The following is a 17,892-nucleotide window of genomic DNA, read 5'->3' on the forward strand; positions in this document are numbered from 1 at the left end:
GTTGATGCACGCCCAATAACCACCCGGCCGCACTTGGCGGTGCGCAATCCTTAACCCCAATGTTTGCGACCACCTCGAAGGGGACCGCTGCTGTCCCCTCACGCAATGCCCTCCGCGCACTTCGTCGGTTAGCCTTCACTGGCTCAGCAGTGGGCAGTGTGTGTGCCATTTCAGCGATCAACTACGACGTCTACTGCCGAATCGGTGTGGCCGAACAGATTATCGAGAATAAACGCCTTCTGCACTCCTCCGTCCCGAACTACGATGCGACCGCCGCAGCACGACGACTGGCGGATCTGATGGGCTCTGCTGAGGCAGGCGAATTCATGGGACTGGGTTCCTTGAAAGACAAGCCTAAGAAGAACCCCGACCCACGGGTTAAGGGTGAAGCGTCTATTTCGGACGCGGATATCCAGGCTTTGATTCGCGAAAATGTCCAAGTCGATGTATCTTCCCCGGCGCCTGCTCCCTTGGCAAGCATCAATTGGGCGAAGAAGACCGTTGCCAAAGCCCGCCGTGCCGGCCCCGAAGAATCCGCACGGTCTCCTCTCGAGCAAACAATTCGCGGTCTGATCAAGGATAACCAGGAAATCGAGGCTGCCTATGAGTTCTTAAAGAAAGTCCCTGAGAATGAACCCATCTCTGACAAGGTACGGGAGACGGCATATTTCTTATTTGCTGCCAACTGCATGAAGGGCAACATCTTCATAGCTCGGAGACTTTTCAACCGGATTTCCACTGTGACCGAGGTGACATCGGAAGTCTGGGCGACAATGATACATTTGCTCGCGAAGGAAGGTCATGTCGAATCCGCCGCATTTATCTATGACAAGTACAAAAAGGGGCTTACGGTCCCGCCCCATTTGATGGAAATCGTGCTCCGGTGTCTCATTGAATCGAAGCGGTTGACTGCAGCGAAATGGTTTTTCTTCCGCAGCATCAGGCACGACCGTGACTGTGGGTTATGCGGGGCATATCTTGACGGCCTGTGGAGGAAAACCAGGAGCCTGGAGCTGGTCACCAATCAATTCCGAGATCTGATCCAGGTTCTGTCTGAAATTGAGCGGAAGCCGACGGAAAAGCTGTTCAACCCGGTCATCAGAGCCTGCGTCGAATGCGGGAGGCAGGAAGATGTGGTGGCCTTGTTGAAAGAGATGTCTGAGAAGCACGGGGTCCAGCCTGGATGTCGAGCGTTGGGTCTACTCGCTTACAGCAAAGCTCTGGACTGCGATTGGGAGGGCGTCATGCTCTCCTTGCGTGAGATGCACCGGCTTGGGTTTACCCAGGATAAGAGGGATTTCACGATTGTGTTCGACCGCGTCTTTTTGGAATACTGGCCGGTTCACACGGGGTCCCAAATCATGGAGTTTCTCATGACGGGCATCGAGGAGTTTAGTCTCTCGCCAGACAAGGTCCTATACCGACACATCCTCGAGGCGTTGCTTGAGAAAGGCACAGAAGACATGATCGTGGAGGTCAGTACCATGGCCCGGGAGCGCGAGTGGAGGGCACAAATCAATGAAGAGGAATTCATGAACATTATGAGGGTGCGCCAGAACGCCATGGAAGGTTCCCCGGTGGGATTTTGGCGAATGATGCAGGCGGCGAAGGACCGACATGGAAAGGCCGCCACCTCCCGTCGTATTCTCGGGGTCGATTCGATCTTGAGTTCTCAGGACCGCAACAAACTCATGCCGATCCATACACGGGCCGAGATGAGCTATGGAAAGACAATGGAAGATCTGGTAGCTGCTTCGAAGAGCAGCAACCACTACGTGCCCCTGGAAACGAAACTAGAGCATCACATCCATTCAGGCAATTTCGGGTCCGCATGGAGAGACTTTCAGGAAGCTCACGACGAGGGATTCACTAAATTCGCCCCGATTCATACCAAGCTGGTCGCCGTTGCGTTGATTCTCGACAAGGGCTCGGAGGGTCTCTTGGAGGCCCAAGACTTTATCAAAAAGGAACAAACCTACCATGGCATGCGCCATCACAACAAAGTCTTTACATCCATTTTCTTGCAACGAATCTTGAAGGTCGACGCCGACCCGTACATCGAAGGGGTCCTTTTCAAGATGGCCGTGTTTGAATTCCTCCGACTGTGCTGCGACACGCCCAAACTGCACCTCAAATGTCACGTCGTGTCTGCCCTCTCTCAGCAACTGATTGTAAACGGCAAGCCAGAACTCGCCATCGATGTGCTGACGGCATACTACATGTCCCAGTGGCGCCTGCATCTCGGCTTCAACGGGGTGCTCCTCAAAATGCTTGCGCGGGCCTACGCCACCACTGGCAATCTCAAGGGGGTCTGGTGGTGCATCATGACTGGGTTGTCGCGGCCGAAGGTGCATCAAAATGCCGACTTTGTCGCCGAATGTCGCCTCCTCCTGCCCTTACTGGAAGACAAGCTCCCGGCTGACGAGAGCGTCGCCCCCGAGACCGCGTCGACACTACGCAAGCTCTCAGTGCTGCTAGATGTGCTGCAGAAAAAAGCGACCAGAGACCAGTATTGGTTGAGTTTCCATGTCAATCCACAAACAAAACGGAAGGGTCGCTTGCAGCCACACACGGCGGACAACTTCGAGAAGTTGGTGCGGGCCCCGAATATGTGTGTCGAGCAGATCATCCAGGAGTTTGATGAAGAGATCGAGCTGGAGGGCGTGCTTGGACGGACGTTCATGCCGCTCGAGACGCTCGAGCGCGTGTGGCAGGAGTCCCAAACGACGAGCCCGCGAATCAACCGGCTGCCGGAGAAGCAGCATTACGAGCGCATTGACCTGGAGTCAACGGAGTCGGCCTCGGCTGAATGTATATAATCTTGATATCCAAACCAGTCAGGGACCGAATTGTGTTCTAGGATCTATAGATGTAGGAACCGGGATGGGCGCTACACGGTAGCGTGCAGACTGGGCTAGGCGGAGAGTTCACATGTCATGCCACCCCTAACTCTTTAGTTCACTCACTCAACACTTTTTTTTTTCTCTCTTAAACAACTACCACGCCATACAGACCCTACCATGTCCCTGCGCTTCCGATTCCCTTAATTTACCTACTCCGCGACACCTACTTCCACCATGTCCTCCCTCAATGGCCACGCCACCCCCGAGAAATCCCGCCTCGAGAAATCCCGCCTCGACCACCATGAATCCGATGTCGTGATTATCGGTGCTGGAATCCTGGGCTCCGCGCTGGCCGTCACCCTGGGACGACAAGGCCGAAACGTGGTTCTACTAGAGGCATCCATGAAAGAACCCGATCGCATCGTGGGCGAGCTGCTGCAACCCGGCGGAGTGCAGGCGCTGGAAAAGTTGGGACTGCGGGATTGTCTCGACGGGATCGACGCGATCCCTGTCAAGGGCTACTATATCTCGTACTTTGAAGAGCCTGTGGTCCTGGACTACCCCAAATTGGCGCCGTCGGAGCCCGCGCCTGAGGGGTGGACGTTCCACCATGGTCGCTTCGTGATGAAGCTACGCGAAGCCGCGCTGGCCTGTCCCAACGTCTCCGTGGTCGAGGCCAAGGCCACAGCGCTGGTGACCTCGACGCATACGGGCCAGGTGCTGGGCGTCGAGTGCATACGCAAGGAGCAGGAGATAAAGGACTGCTATTTCGCTCAGCTCACCGTGGTCGCCGACGGGTACGCTTCGAAATTCCGCAAAGTCCACCACCCGCACGCACCCAAGTTTCGCTCCAAGTTCTGGGGCCTGGAGATGATCGATGCGCAACTCCCGAGCCCCTACTACGGTCATGTGCTCCTCAGCGATCATGCGCCGGTCCTGATGTACCAGATCGGTTCGCACGAAACCCGCATCCTCGTCGACATCCCCGAGAACCTGCCCTCGGCCTCGGTGAAGAACGGTGGCGTCAAGGGCCACCTCCGCAATACGGTCTTGCCCACACTGCCGGAATCCGTTCAGACCGCGTTTCTGGACGCGCTAGAAAAGGGCCAGTTGCGCTCGATGCCCAACTCCTTCCTCCCCGCCGCCACGAACAAAACCCCCGGCTTGATGATCCTCGGCGATGCTCTTAATATGCGCCATCCCTTGACGGGAGGCGGGATGACAGTCGCACTCAATGACGTCTGTGTTATCCGCGAGCTGCTCAGCCCCGAGCGCGTGCCCAGTTTATCAGACACAAGCCTTGTTCTCAGGCAATTATCCACCTTCCACTGGACGAGAAAGAACTCATCCTCCGTCATCAACATCCTCGCCCAGGCGCTATACATGCTTTTCGCCGCCGACGGTACGTGTCCATCCTCTTCCAGACTCATTTTTCATGCCGCTGATCTGACATCATCTCTATTGTAGACCAAAACCTCAAAGCCCTCCAACGGGGCTGCTTCCGCTACTTCCAAATCGGACCGGTTGACGGCCCTGTCGGACTCCTCGCAGGCCTGATCAAGCAGCCCATGGTCCTTTTCACCCACTTCTTCTCCGTCGCCTTCCTCTCCATCTGGGTTCTGCTCCGCGAAACCCCTTGGACGCACCTCATCCTCTTTCCATACCAGTCCATAATGGTCTTTTGGACCGCGTGCGTGGTTATCTTCCCATTCATATGGGCCGAGATCTGGAGTTGATGCAATGCAACCCTGAAAGAAAAACGAAAATGCTTTCGAGCCGGGAGTTTTCGGGTACCTTTTTTTTTTTTTGGGATATTCTGCCCTCCTCCTCCCCTTCGTCGCAGGCTGACATGGTTTGATTCCATTGCTGTCCCCCTTTTTTGCCATCCTGTTTTCTCAGCGGAAGCTATATTATTCCCTGCATCTTTCGCGCCTGTACCTGCATTTCACTCGGTGTGGTTATATCCCACTCCTAGTTCCATTGACATGAAAGCAACGAGTCTCTTGAGTGGCTAGGCTGGGCTGGAATACCTGTCCTCTTTTCTGTGCGTGCCACAATTGTACTATACTATACTTTTATACCAGACCGTCATATCTGTCATACATATTGATATTGTTAATAAACATAGTCCTGATTCGGATTCCAATGCTGTAAATCCAGCCCCAATGCAAAGTCATCAGGCCTTACCGGGGTGCGCATGCAAGTGATGTAGGTGGTGATGCAAGTGATGCGCCGGCCAAAACTGACGTTTCGACGCTTGGCAGGGATGTTTATCTAGAACAAGCGCTGCTAGTTGTTATGCCACAGTGCATCGGTCTTGTCTTGAGCAATTATAATCTTAATTCTCACACAATCCATTATATCCGCCCTGCCCACGTGCAGTAAATGATACTGGGAAGGGAAAATAAACAAGCATCTTCGGTGCAGCCTACCGCGTTTATACCAGCCAATATAAACAAAGAGCAATGGCATTTTATTATCCTCTAACTTCTAGAAGCAATAGTACCGACAGCCATATGATCTACTCCCCGCATGACGCCAATAATATAGCCAATGCACGAGGCACTCCACCCACTCGCACTCATCACGGCAGGTAGGCTCAAATTGCGCCATACCATGACGACACGTCTAGCACCAGGGCCCCAGCAATCAGGGGGTATATAAAAGGTGCAAGCAAGGTCCTGGCAAGTTCTTTTCTCCTTTCTCTTTCTTTTTTCTGGCTCCCTTTCCCCATTTGACTAAGAGTCCATCACAATATGAAATAAGAATCTATACTATCTGGCTGTCTTTCTATTCCTCCTGTTTCACTTTATTTGAATGTTCATGTTCATTTCATATCCACTATTTGATCAAATCAAGACATGTCAGGTGCAGCAAGAAAGAGTCAAGAGTTCAAAAAACAAAGAAAAAAGAAACAAACTGGTCATGCGAATTCCTCCATGCAGTCAGTCAATGCACGCAATTTCCGATGCAAGCGCAGAGCAAAGCAAAATAGAGCGAAAGAAAGAAAGAAAGCCGAACAAACAGGACAGGACAGGATAAGACAAGCAGAACGCAACTCCGACACCGAATGCGAAGAAAGATATCCAGACCCAATTTTCCTCCAGATTTTCCTTTCTTTTTTTGGCCTCACTTCTTCGGGGAGTTGATAGCAGAAGAATGAAGCAGGGAGGAAGTAAGATAGAAAGCAGAAACACTCATTCGCAAAAGGGAATGTTGTTGTTCTCTCTCTCTTTCCACCCTCTCTTTTTATACAGAAACTGAAACAGAAAAAAAAAAGAAGAAAGGGAAAGAAGATGGCAAAGTCATAAGGGAATCACTCAATTAGAAACAGGGCCCAACAAACAAAAACCACGTCTAAAGCCATTTCTCATCCAAACACATACAGACAGACAGACAGACAGACACACAAGAAGAAACCCAAACAGCTGGAAAAGAGACAAAGATCGGTTCGTCAACTGAGTGCAATGGACGATGAATGCATGGATAGTAGGGCTATCTGTCTTCCTTTCCCACTCTTGCTGTTTTTCAGTTTCGTTTTTCCAGGAAGAAAAGAAAAAGATGAACCAGCCAGCTTTCTCTCACTTGTTCCCAGGACCAAAATGTGTGATGTGGTCTCGGCAAGTCCTACCTCTTGTCGAGATCCAAGGGAGTTTTTTTTCTTTCTTTCCTTCTCATTCGATTCTTTGCTCAAGGTCATCAACAATGCCGGAGATGGATCGACAAAAGACAGCCGTGCGGGGCGTGTACAGAATGGTTCCTTCATGTCCGAAAGGGTGTCAACATCAGCCTGTGAGAAGAGGCCACGAAAATGGACGTGCCCATTGTTCAACACCAACCAGACACTTTTATTCAGCCACCCTTTCGCATAGACTCGTCAGCAGGAAGCGGTTCCGCATTGCCGTTGACAGTGTTCCGCGGTTCAAGAGACGACTTGGCGGTTTTGCGGTGCTTCTTCTTCGTCGTCTGCCATCCACCATGACTCGAATCGTTCACGCCATTAACAGATCCACCCGCAGCACCAGACTTCCCTCGATGTTGGTCGACATGTCGCTCTTTGGAGTCAGACGTTGTATTGGACGAATTGTGCGACGCATCCTGGCGGCCCTTGTTGGACTTGGACTTGTGGTTCGCACCATTCACTTTTTCGGACAGCTCGACGCCGTTCTGGCGGCGCTTCGAGTGATTGGTCTGATGGCGGTTGTCGTTTGAGTGCTGCGCGGACTTGTCCCCTGGTTGCTTCGACTGGACTGTATCCTTGCCACCACCTCCTGATCCGTTTTTCTGGCGATCCAAATTCAATGCCTTAGCCTGGGTCTGTGATTGAGCCAACTTCTCAGCATTTGACAAGTGGTAGTTTTGCAGTCGGCTGGCAAGAAGCTCCGGCTGCCCGTTAGCCCCATTGGTTTGGGCATTGACAATACCATTCGGCTTGGGAATATCTGCAGACGGCCGGGTGAACCCAGGCAACTGTTCCATCTCGAATGGGACATCTTGGAAGTCCTGCGACAAGGAATCGGAAAAGCTGGCAGGCGTATTGATGGTATGGTCATCCGACGTCGACGTATATTGGCTCACGGCACCATATGGATCGTTCAACTCCGACGCATAAGGCGCACGATGTTCGGTCGGAGGAACCGAGCCATCCACGATCAAAGGACCCCGATCTCTCGAGGCAGTTGGCCGTGAAGCAGAGCGCTGCAGTTTCGAGCCTGCGGTAGGGGTCTGCTCAAAACGCCCGTTCACAGCGTCCGTTTGAAAGACCCCTGGCCGATATTCGTGAGGCACCGGAACATAGGGCGTATACCCATTCGGTAATGTCAACCCCATAGGCGAGGACAAAGGCAACATAGAGGGTTGCTGGTACGTCTGCAACTGCGGAGGGCTGATATAGTTATAAAGCCCCTGGAACCCCTGCGGCTGGTTGTCGTCGATAGAGTCTGAGCGGGACCCGTTGCTGGGCAGGCTGTTTGGAGGAAGACCATTCTCATCTTCTCCACTGCCATCACCTTCTGACGACTCGGGAGGCGGCCGTCGTTTTGAATCGAGTGGCTGTGGGAGTGTGTATAGAGGTGGGAAATTTTGAAGGGAAGGAGAATTCTGGCCTCGGGCGGGTTGGGAGTGCGCCCTGGATCCGGTTGCATTTGACGATCGGCGAGGATTACGTCGGAACTCGGGCAAAACAGATGCAGCCGATGGCGAGGGAGGGTTGGTTGTGCTGCCTTGAGTATTGGAGGCACTGATGCTGGCATACGTGGGGTTGTAGATCTGTCGGGGGGGCATGGTGAGCCCTGGGTTGTTAACTGTCCCCGATCTTGACCGCGCGTTTTCGTCGCCTGTATAGTCATGCTGTTGCTGAGGCACCGGAAATTGGATAAACGGCTGCCGGACAATCACTGGCGGCGGTCGGCCGGTAATCAGGGCCTGATTGTGCAGCTGCAATCGTAGTTCTTGCTCCTGGGCTTGAAGCAGTTGAATCTGTTGCCAAAGCTGATCATGCAAAAAGGTCTGGGCCTGCTGCTGGGCCTGCTGTTGCGCCTGCATGGAGAGCTCAGAAGGCATATTCGGTTGCCGGAACGAGTTGGCTCTGTTCGCGGTGTTGGAGGCCCGACGGCTACCCGCGAACCCTCCGCGAGGGAATTGGTTCGTATACCGGCCACCCCGGCCGCCTCCACGGCCTCCGCGAGAAGGAAGGGCCGGCGTCAGTGTAGGCCGCGGCTGAGGCGGCGGCCGCTCCCATGTCCGCTCTTCTTCTGGTGGGTATTCATACTGTAGACAGCAATCTGCCAAATCCCCTTTCACAGCAGACTTGAATGCCCTCCGCAGTTCAATGTGGAGACCCCGAAATGAAGTGTCGTCGGCCGTATTGCCCAAGTTTCTTGATGTGTTGAACGGCTCCTCCACACAGAGTCCGTTGTTCATGAGCAAATTCCAGCCCTTGGCTTCTTTGGAGATCAAGCCGCCTTGCCGCACCGAAATGACATTCTCCTGGTATTCGACCTCATGCCCATAGTATCGAAAGAATTGGTAAAACAACGCGCCTACTGACAGCTGATTCTTTCGTCCAAAGCTGGCCAAAGATTTGAGATCATCGTCAAAGGAGCAGACCAAGCCGTCGGGGGTGACTTTTTTCTCGTGCGGGCGAGCTTGCAGACTTGGGAGGATGGGAGGATCTCGTGTTTGCAGGAAGTTGATGATCAAGCAAATCCAAGTGTAGGAACTGAGGGTGCCCCCAAGCGCTACATCCTGAGGTCAGCTGGTGCAAAGTCTTGGGAGGGCATTGAGCTTACCCGCATCGTTGAGAATCCGCTTCTTCGTCCAATGTTTGATGGCCATGGCTAATGGCCGTACCCGTTCGTCGACCTCGACGTAGGTGCGAATCATGCGGGTGTTTTCTAACGCCAGAGTGTTGTTGACATTCATGTCACAGGCCAGCCTGAGCTCTGGATCCCAAATCTTGACAATCGGCACCTTCGCGTGCGACACACAAACCACTCGTTCCATCCCATCTATTCAGCCCATGTCAGCCCTGTCGTCGAATCATCGCTTGGGGTTCCAGCTTACGCTTTGCCAAAACCTCTGCCAACTTGCAAACATGTTCGAGCTCCTTGTAATCGGTGGTGATACAGATATCCACTGTAAGAGTCAGCCTTTCTGTTCCGCCCTCCCTCTGCGCCCACGATAACCTTACCATCAGAGTCACTGGAGCAGAGCTTGTTGCCCGACGAGCCAAAGACGTGGACCTTGATCTCGTGGCCCGGCCATTGCTCATTGAACAACTTTTCCAACTTGCGAAGGAGCTGCCGGCGTCGATCGTCACTCTCCGCCGAGGGTAATAACTCGTCGTAGAGGTCCATAATGTCTGCCGTCAACTTCTTCTCCGCTTCGGGCTCGAGTTTTTCTTTGAGCGCATCCTTGTCCTCCGGGAGTACCTCGGCGCCTAGGCTATATGGCATTCGTCTCCGGAAGTAGGCCATCGCGGTCTCGTATTTGCAGCCATCGAGCGGTTTTCGGGCGGAGGGGGGCAGGTGTGCGGATTCGGAGTGGGTGGAACGGGGGGAGGTACTGCCCTGGACGGGGGAGGGCGACTGGGAGTGGAAGGAGAGGTTGCGCGCATGTTGGTAAGGGGTGGATGGGAGGGAGCTCGATTGCTGTGAATTCAACGCTGGGCGAGCAGGAATCTCGGACGCGTCGGATGGCGGCCATGCCATCGTGGAAGGCGGATCCGACGCTATGGGTGAGAGGTCACCAGGTAGGTGAGAACGCTTCGCCTTCCCATCGATGGTTGAGACCATAAAGCAACTTCCAACCGTCGGAGGACTCGAACACGAGAAGACTCTCACACCACCGCACCACTCAACAACAGAGCCCCTCTGCACCAGCACAATTGAAGGACGGGGAGTGCCTTTGCACACGTTCTGGTTGGTCCACAGGGAGTTCTGGTCCGTCGATCGGGGCTTTGTGGTGTCGGAGGACGGGAGGTTGTGATGTGGTGTGGTCAGGTAAGGTGAGGTGAGGTGTGGTGAGTTGGAGGCGGCCCGGGGCGTGATGAGATCGGGTTTGGGACAGAAGAGGGGAGGCCAGTCGGTCGGCCTGACGGGCTAGTGGTCGTGGAATTGCAATGGTAGAGGAAGACCGACCCAGTCGGCGTGTGGTTGCAGAGTGTCGAGAAGAAAGGAGCAGGAGGAGGAATTCCCGCGAAAAAAAGAATCCGGTGCAGGCTATTGTTCGGGAGTGTCGATCGGCGGTGGTAAAGGGGGAGGGAGTATGAACCGAGTGTCGGGGCAGACCAGAAGAATGGAGATAGAAGGGTGGCCCCTAACCACCTCACTAGTTATCAACCACGACTACTCGTCTTCTGATGCTGTTCCATCCCTCATTCATGATTCTGGGCGGGCTCTTGATCTCTTTGTTTCGGCCGACTCTGGCGGTCGGTGGCTGTCCGACTGGTGCATTCATGCAGGTACAATATCATCACTACCGACCCAGGTAATCCTATCCCTACGAAACTATCTGCTCTTCCGGCCAGAAGAGCCGGCGGTTTGATCGTCCTGTCTTCAGCCCCCGCGATCCTTCACCCAACACGTGCGGGCGATACCCTAGTCACGTGGTGGGCAATGGAGGTTATCGTCAACTCCGCTCAAATCAACCCAAAGCCGTCAAAGGCCGAAATAGAGAGCCAGGAGTGGGGCAGGCCGTCAACGCGGACCGCCACATCCTCGATTGGCCACAAAGAGAGGCCTCGACTTGCTGGGGAGTCCTCTACCTGAGGAGTACCCTCCGGTACTGCTCTCCAGGCGGACTCGATCAAAGAATGACAGGTACCCGATACTTCGCTCGTATAGTCCTAGCGCCGGGTCAAGCCTGTCCTTCGCGGCTTCTTTGTCCTCGTCCTCGTGCATTAGTAAGAGTCGTTCAGTTACGGTCGTTGGTTCATTCTCGTTAGTTCAACTGTCCGCCACCACGAGGGGCTCGTGCAATCGATGACCAAGCGTCCTTGGCGGGCTGACTGCATGCGCACTGGATCATCATCGTACATCCAGAGAGGCGACAATGTCTAAGTGTCTGTCCGGTGGGGAGAGGTGTGGGCCGGGGTTGCCCCCGATGCCGGGCACCACGTTGTTCAGTTCACCGGAGGGGACTCGGGGCGCAGAGAACAGAAAGAACAAAACATCAAGAAAAAGAACAGGAGACAGACGAATACATAATCCTGTGCGACTCGGATCATTACTACTGTACCCCTCCACTATTAGTTAATACATAATACTGATACTAAAGACTGACCCGCCCCAAAACACCAGACGGGCCGGACCCTCTCTCTCCTTTTCGACTGGTTTTATTTCCCTCCACTCCTCCCTCTTTTCTCCTCTTCCCTCGTGCCCTCTCTCGTTCTCTCGCTCGTGCCCCTTCTCTCTTCGTCGACTCGAGAACTTCCTGCCTCGTTCATTCGTGGTAGATTGTTTTCCTTCCCGAGCCAAAAAAAAAAAAAAATCTTGGCTCCTCCGTAAGTGTGCACCTCACTCCTCCAACTCTCCCGCTCGCACGAAACACTCCGGAGTGTCGTTTGCGTCTCGGGTCAACTGGGACCGTTGAATGAAGTGGTCGCTGGGAAAGCCTTCTCAGCACGCATCTGGTGTTCCGGTGTGTGTGGACGGACACCCAACTTTACCCGAGGCCATCGCGGATGCCCGGAGGCCCTCCCCCACCGAGTCAACTGTTCGGGAGATTTTTCATTTCATGTCTCGTACTCGGATCGATCGCTCATGTTTCTTTTTGGTCGTTGACAGGTTCCTGCTGCCCTCCGGACGGATTTTCATTGTCGCCGTGGGCTTCTCCTCTCCGCCCCCCTGAATCCTCGCCGCTCGTCTCTCCGCCCCGACGACGCTCCCGGTCCCGGACCATGTCTTCCTACTACGAACCCCAGGGTTGGCAGGCGCCTTCGTCCCGCCAGGTCTCGTGGGAACAACCAGCGCCGCCCTCGCGGTCAGGTATGCTTTCGAGTCCATCTCCTCGAGTCAAAGACATGGTCAACACTCACACCTCCGGCGCTACAGGCTCGAGCTCGGTCTCTCAGCGTGAGGAGAGCCCGGCCTTCTCCTCCCAGTTCGATGGTATGGACACATTTCCCTTTTCGCTCGATTCGGCTTCCTTGCCGACGAGTTGTACACCGGATCGTTGCGGAACTGTTGGGATCGCCAACCATGCCCGAATCATGTTTTCTTGCAGATCGCTGATGAGTATATGTTTTTGCAGAGATCGACCGTGCGATCGACAACCTCGTCAAGAGCGGCAAGCTGTGGAATGCTCCTCGGCGGGATTCGATGCCCATGATGATGGGCCGGGCCTATCCCGACTACGGTATGTCGCGCTGGACGAATACCCCAGGTCTTTCCTAACTGTTTTTGAGAAGATCCTCGTGTCCCGAGCGGCCCCCAGCGCCACCATTCGATCAGCGAATTCGATAACTCGCGCATGCCCCCCTCGGGCAATCTCCAGGGCTTTTATGCCTCCCAGCGGTACCAGGGTCGCCCAAATGAGGTGGAACAGATGATGCAGGCAAAGCGTCGGATGGCAGCACAGCGTGAGCGGGAGCTCCGCAACTACCACCAGGAGCAGCAGTACAACCGAAGTACGTGGTAGCCTCTGCTTTTCTTTTCTTTTTTTTTTTTGGACCTTTGCCAGATTCCCCCCATTTATTTGCACATTTTCTATGTATCCATCGGCATTGTATAATATATTCTGGTTTGAGCTCCGTTTTTCTGTTCAGAACATTGGGTTTTAATACGTGGTTTTCTTCAAAGGCCTCCTCGCCGAGATGTCCGCAGCCAAGTCCGATCGCTCTGTCAGCCCGGCCGCCGTGAGCGAAGAAAGCCGTCGTGACCTGCTCGCGCGCCAGCACCGCGCCCTGTACGGCAATGAAAGTCCCGCCTTCTTCCCACCCGGCACCCTCTCCGACGACAACACGGACAGCCAGGGCGACGCCACGCCCTCCTCCGCCGGAGTCCGGGGAGCCTCTCCTCGCAGCGTGGACCCCTTTGGCATGCCCCAGCCTACCGGCGCGGGCAACGCTGAGGGCCCTTCGGGCTTCCAGTCGCCCAACCGGGCCAACAGCACCTCCTCGCCTAGCTTCGGCAGCGAGCAGCCTGTGACCTCGACCTCGTCCCCCGGCGGTGCCGACTCGCCTTCTTCCCGCCAGCCCTCATCCAAGCCGGCTGCCGGTGCCATTGGATCTGTTGGCCCCATCGGGTCCCGCCCTGCTGCGGGACAAACCTCTGTCCCCGGAGGCGTTTCCAACCCTGCTCTGAACAAGCGGGCCACCACCCCGCTGCCGTCCCCTCTTGGCTTCGGCTTCACCCCCAGTGATGCTCCTGGCGCTGTTAGCGAGCTTTCCGCCTCGGCCACTTCTAATCCGGCCTCGAGCGGTGCACAGGGTGCCAAGGACGGCGGCGTGGCTTTGGCTTGGAGTAACGGCAGTGGCGTCTGGGGCTCGAAGAGCGGCTTGGGCGTCCAAGCCTCAGTGTGGGGCTGAACGCCTTGACCTAATATATTCGACCTGGCTTTCTTTCTGGTGGGCGTTGCGACCAATTCTAAAAAAAAGCCATGGCCAGGGAAGGTCGACCGGCTTCTTGTGGGCGACATACAGTTTACTTCCTTGCAACGGTACATATATGGCACAGATCCTCAACATCTTGTGCCTGATCCGGTGTTCTTTCTGTTTCTTTTGTCAATCTACGTCTTTATTTCATCCACGCTGGCTTGGGTGGGGAGAGGAAAAAGGGACTTGTTGGGATTCTCTTTCCTATGGAGTCCATTCGGGTTGTTTATTCCTCTTTTTTTGGTGTCCGTGGATGTTGATTTTTTTTTCTTTTTGGTGTTTGTGTTCTGTGAAATGCTTCGGCGAATTTCCTTTTCGGCTTTCCTCCGGGCTCTGGAGTCTTCCTTTTCATCATCTACTTCTTGCGGTGCCTCTATGTATGGGCGTGGATTTCGGGTTTGGATTGGACATGGCGCTTCAGTTCTGTGAGCTTGCGTGTTTGATTGAGACGGGTGTCGAGTTCCTTGATCCTGTCGTTTCATGGTTGGTTTTGGGTGTTCATTGTTTCTCTTTGGCTGGGGGCTGTTTGGGACGCGCGTCTATCTGGTTTGGACCTGACATACCGTCCGTCTATAAGAACGACGTCAGGAGAACGGCTGGTTGGTGAAAGGATGTGTGGTTTCTGGGTTACTCTCTCTTTTTAATATTTCGGCGACGGAGAACCTGCTTCGGGGGCTGTTGGGTCGTGCAGGCATTTCGTTTCTCTATTCCAGGCACTATTGTAAAAAGAGCTGGAGTCTTCTGGTTTCTCGTTGCTGTTGTCATTCGGTTGTTCTTTTTTTTTTTTCTGGCATCGTGTGGTGTCCATTTTCTTTGCATTTCCTTATATTTTTTTTTCTCCTTGATATGGATAGGTTAGGATCCGTGTGCGTTGAAATTCGGAGTTTTTCTTATTTTTATTTCTTTCTTTCTCTGCTTTTATGTATCTCTCTCCTCTCTTCTTTGCATCTCACGCTCGTTCGAGGGGGTTGGTTTATATTTCACGGACTACTTGTTTAATGATCCTGGTTCCATAGTAATTCATTTTTAATGAATGATGTTTTCTCGAGATCGTTTTAAGGAAGGTCTATATTGTCCTAGCTACGAGGTGACGAGTTTCTTAAGGCGTCGTCCATGGATAGGTAGGCATCGTCTAGAATCAATAACGCGCAGGACGTTTCATTTCATTCTCATAATCGACGTGTATATATATCGAACCGCATCTCCCCAAAATTAAGAATTAAGACGCACCCAAGGCGCACACTGAGCAAGCAAGGTTTACTGGTCTTGAACACGGTCCACAGGACAGTGACAAGCGCACAGCAAGATCTGTACAGAAGGAGATCTAGGGGTTCGTGGTCGTCGTCTCATGTATATACCATAACGTCCATCATCCCACTTCTACGGTCAAATCAACTCACACATTCAACAAAATCATGAACAAGAAAAACAAGAGAGTAGTCCCTGACTAGCGAGCCAGCAGCTCAACTTAGACAGAGCTCGTGTTCGCAGCCGGGGGACTTTCAGGATCATGGTCCACCGGGTTCACGCCCTCGGGCACGGTAGATTCGATCTTCTTCTTAGCAGTGAAGAGGCCGGCAACACCGCGCTCCTGGTTGCGGCCCAGCCAGGGCTTGCGTGCTTCGCCGAGGACCCTGCGGCCCAGGTAATAGATCAGCTGGCCGACGATAATAAGCACGAAGGCGATGGGGTACATCCAGTGGATATGGTAGTGGAAGACCTCGATGCCGATGCAGACGCCCCAGAAGTTCATGGTCAGCATGGAGATGTTGAAGAAGGCGGCGGACGACAAGCGGAACAGCAGCGGCGCCAGGCAGTAGAACATGAAGAGACACAGCGTGTACCCGGTCAGATAGCCGCCGACTTTGCCGTCCCAGTTCGCGTTGCGGAAGGACTCCCGCTCGAAGATCGCACACTGTACGCCGTTGATTATCATTCCGAAGAACGACATCTGGCCCAGCACCTCGTACACGGGCCGGGTGCTGACGAAGTATTCCTCGCCCGTGTTGGTGAAGCCGTAGAACGTGGCGCCGAGGAGCGCGAACAGGTCGCCCTTCAGCTGGTTGCCTTTTGTCACGTCGCCGCCGTTCGTTCCGGTGATGTGGTCCGAACCAATTAGGATGCCCATGCCACCGATACAGATGATGATGCCGAGCACTTGGGTGATGTGGTAGCGCACGCGCAGGAAGATGAACGACAGGATGACGACCACAACGATGGCCCAGAAGTTGATCAGCTGCGCGCTCAGCATGGTCGTGTATTGGTATGCCAGCACAATGAAGTAATTACCCTCCACGTCACAGAAGGCAAGAATGATATCTGCCCTCAAAAATGCTGTGTTAGCCCGAGTTCTTCATGTACGACCCGCAGCCCAAACCCTCGGGGACGGGATGATGCAACATACATTTCCAGCCGTCACGCCACACCAACTGGAGCCAGCCCTTGATGCCGTAACGGTAAATCGTGTAAGAAGTGAAGACCAGGTTCAGGAGCACGTAGTTCATGAATGTCTGGAAAGCGGGGACTGCCCAATGCTGCACCCCAAGGAGCGTAGTGAAGGTACTAGTGGAGGTATTGGCAATGGCTAGCAGTTGTCTGCGTCGGGGTTAGCTTTGGACTATCCATAAGAGTCAATCTTTCTTACCCCAGAGCCAAGGTGATGTAGAACTCCTTGGTCTTGAAATAGGCCAGCCAGCCCTTCTTCTGCTCATCAACCAGATCGGCCGCCGGCAGCTGCTCCTCGGAGGAGTGCGTAGGGCTCTGGGAAACCACAGCCACGTCGACACCGTCCTTGGGCAGCGACTGCGACGACGAACTGGCATGGTTGTCCTCGCCAAACGTCTCGATGGCGCCCTTATCGGTGGAGGACATGTTGGCGAAAGCGGGGGTGCTCAATGGGGAGAAGAACAAGATGAAGAAAGAAGAAGTGAATGCCGGATCTACCAACCGAACAGGCTCAAAGGGAGCTTTTCTAAGTATGATCGAGCGCAAAACTCCCAGAAGTCGCTCGTCGATGGTTCGTACCTTCGAAGTAAGTGTGTGAAGATGAAGAAGAGAAAAATCCGAAACGGAAAAAAAGTCTAGAACCGATAAGGACTGGTGGGGAAGGGTCCGTGCTGATAGTTCTGGGCGTGGCAGAGTGATCGAGAGAGAGAGAGAGAGAGAGAAAGAAAGAGAGAGAGGGAGGGAGGATGATAATTCAGTATAGTGGTGAGGGAAGTGATAGTAGTAGTGATCCTGGCAGTGAGAAGAACATGCTCTATTGCGGACGGAGTATAGATGGCCTGCGTGAGGGACCGACCTACCTGCTGCTGTCCCACCGCTGAACAGACTCTTCGGCCCGAGATGACAGTGGAGGCCCCTGACCAGCATTTGTTCCAGGGAGCTTCGATGCGGGATCCAATAACCGACATTTATGACCTATTCACCTCGCACTTAAGCATATTTATTCTTTCCCCAGTATATGCATGCCCCCAAATACAGAGGGTCTATACTTCCCTACTGACTGTACCTGATCAAGGGGCCTGGCCGAACCCACTTTTCTCGGTCGCGTGTTGCGGCCAACTTCTGCTTCTCCTTCACTATCCATCTCGGATCCTTTCCACTCACCCACACCCCCTCCATCCATCCTCTTCTGTCCTCGACCTCTCGTCCATTCCATTGCTGTTGCGACACCTTTGCCCCGAGTGCTGCTCAGACCGGCCGCGGTGGATCCCTGCTCCCGGCGCATCCTCTCCCTTCGATCGTCATCCCCCTCCGCAGACTTTGCCATTTCATCATCAGCATTCCATTCCTTCCATCCACCCCCATTTTTTTTTTCTTCCATCCGCCCTTTCGCTCTTCGCTTACCCTGGACACTGTTGTCTCTTCGCCTTCCTCCCTGCCTCTCCTCCTCGCCGGCGCACCTCTCCCCGAGCTGGCCCGGAGTGACGAGGCGCCTGGCTGTCTTCCTCC

At 54.0% G+C, this 17,892-nt stretch overlaps 5 protein-coding genes across 5 annotated transcripts; 3 read left to right on the plus strand and 2 right to left on the minus strand.

Annotated features, from left to right (window-relative positions):
• Nucleotides 1–59: 59 nt before the first annotated feature.
• On the plus strand, nt 60–2,819 carry PFLUO_LOCUS6209 (uncharacterized protein; the record flags this gene model as incomplete). The annotated part of the gene is made up of 1 exon (XM_073783730.1): nt 60–2,819. The coding sequence occupies one exon, from the start codon at nt 60–62 to the stop codon at nt 2,817–2,819; it is 2,760 nt and encodes a 919-aa protein (XP_073640256.1).
• Nucleotides 2,820–3,077: 258 nt separating this feature from the next.
• On the plus strand, nt 3,078–4,579 carry PFLUO_LOCUS6210 (Squalene epoxidase; the record flags this gene model as incomplete). Its single annotated transcript, XM_073783731.1, has 2 exons — nt 3,078–4,245; nt 4,311–4,579. 2 exons carry the CDS (start codon nt 3,078–3,080, stop codon nt 4,577–4,579), a joined length of 1,437 nt encoding a protein of 478 aa, XP_073640257.1.
• Nucleotides 4,580–6,695: 2,116 nt separating this feature from the next.
• Nucleotides 6,696–10,054, minus strand: PFLUO_LOCUS6211 (uncharacterized protein; the record flags this gene model as incomplete). The annotated part of the gene is made up of 4 exons (XM_073783732.1): nt 6,696–9,082; nt 9,134–9,352; nt 9,408–9,479; nt 9,535–10,054. 4 exons carry the CDS (start codon nt 10,052–10,054, stop codon nt 6,696–6,698), a joined length of 3,198 nt encoding a protein of 1,065 aa, XP_073640258.1.
• Nucleotides 10,055–12,243: 2,189 nt separating this feature from the next.
• On the plus strand, nt 12,244–13,872 carry PFLUO_LOCUS6212 (uncharacterized protein; the record flags this gene model as incomplete). The annotated part of the gene is made up of 4 exons (XM_073783734.1): nt 12,244–12,454; nt 12,597–12,701; nt 12,754–12,972; nt 13,145–13,872. The coding sequence occupies 4 exons, from the start codon at nt 12,244–12,246 to the stop codon at nt 13,870–13,872; spliced, it is 1,263 nt and encodes a 420-aa protein (XP_073640259.1).
• Nucleotides 13,873–15,406: 1,534 nt separating this feature from the next.
• On the minus strand, nt 15,407–16,809 carry PFLUO_LOCUS6213 (uncharacterized protein; the record flags this gene model as incomplete). The annotated part of the gene is made up of 3 exons (XM_073783735.1): nt 15,407–16,257; nt 16,343–16,533; nt 16,583–16,809. 3 exons carry the CDS (start codon nt 16,807–16,809, stop codon nt 15,407–15,409), a joined length of 1,269 nt encoding a protein of 422 aa, XP_073640260.1.
• Between the last annotated feature and the right edge of the window lie 1,083 nt (nt 16,810–17,892).

The sequence above is a fragment of the Penicillium psychrofluorescens genome (genome assembly GCF_964197705.1).
Source record: "Penicillium psychrofluorescens genome assembly, chromosome: 4".
NCBI lineage: Eukaryota > Fungi > Ascomycota > Eurotiomycetes > Eurotiales > Aspergillaceae > Penicillium > Penicillium psychrofluorescens.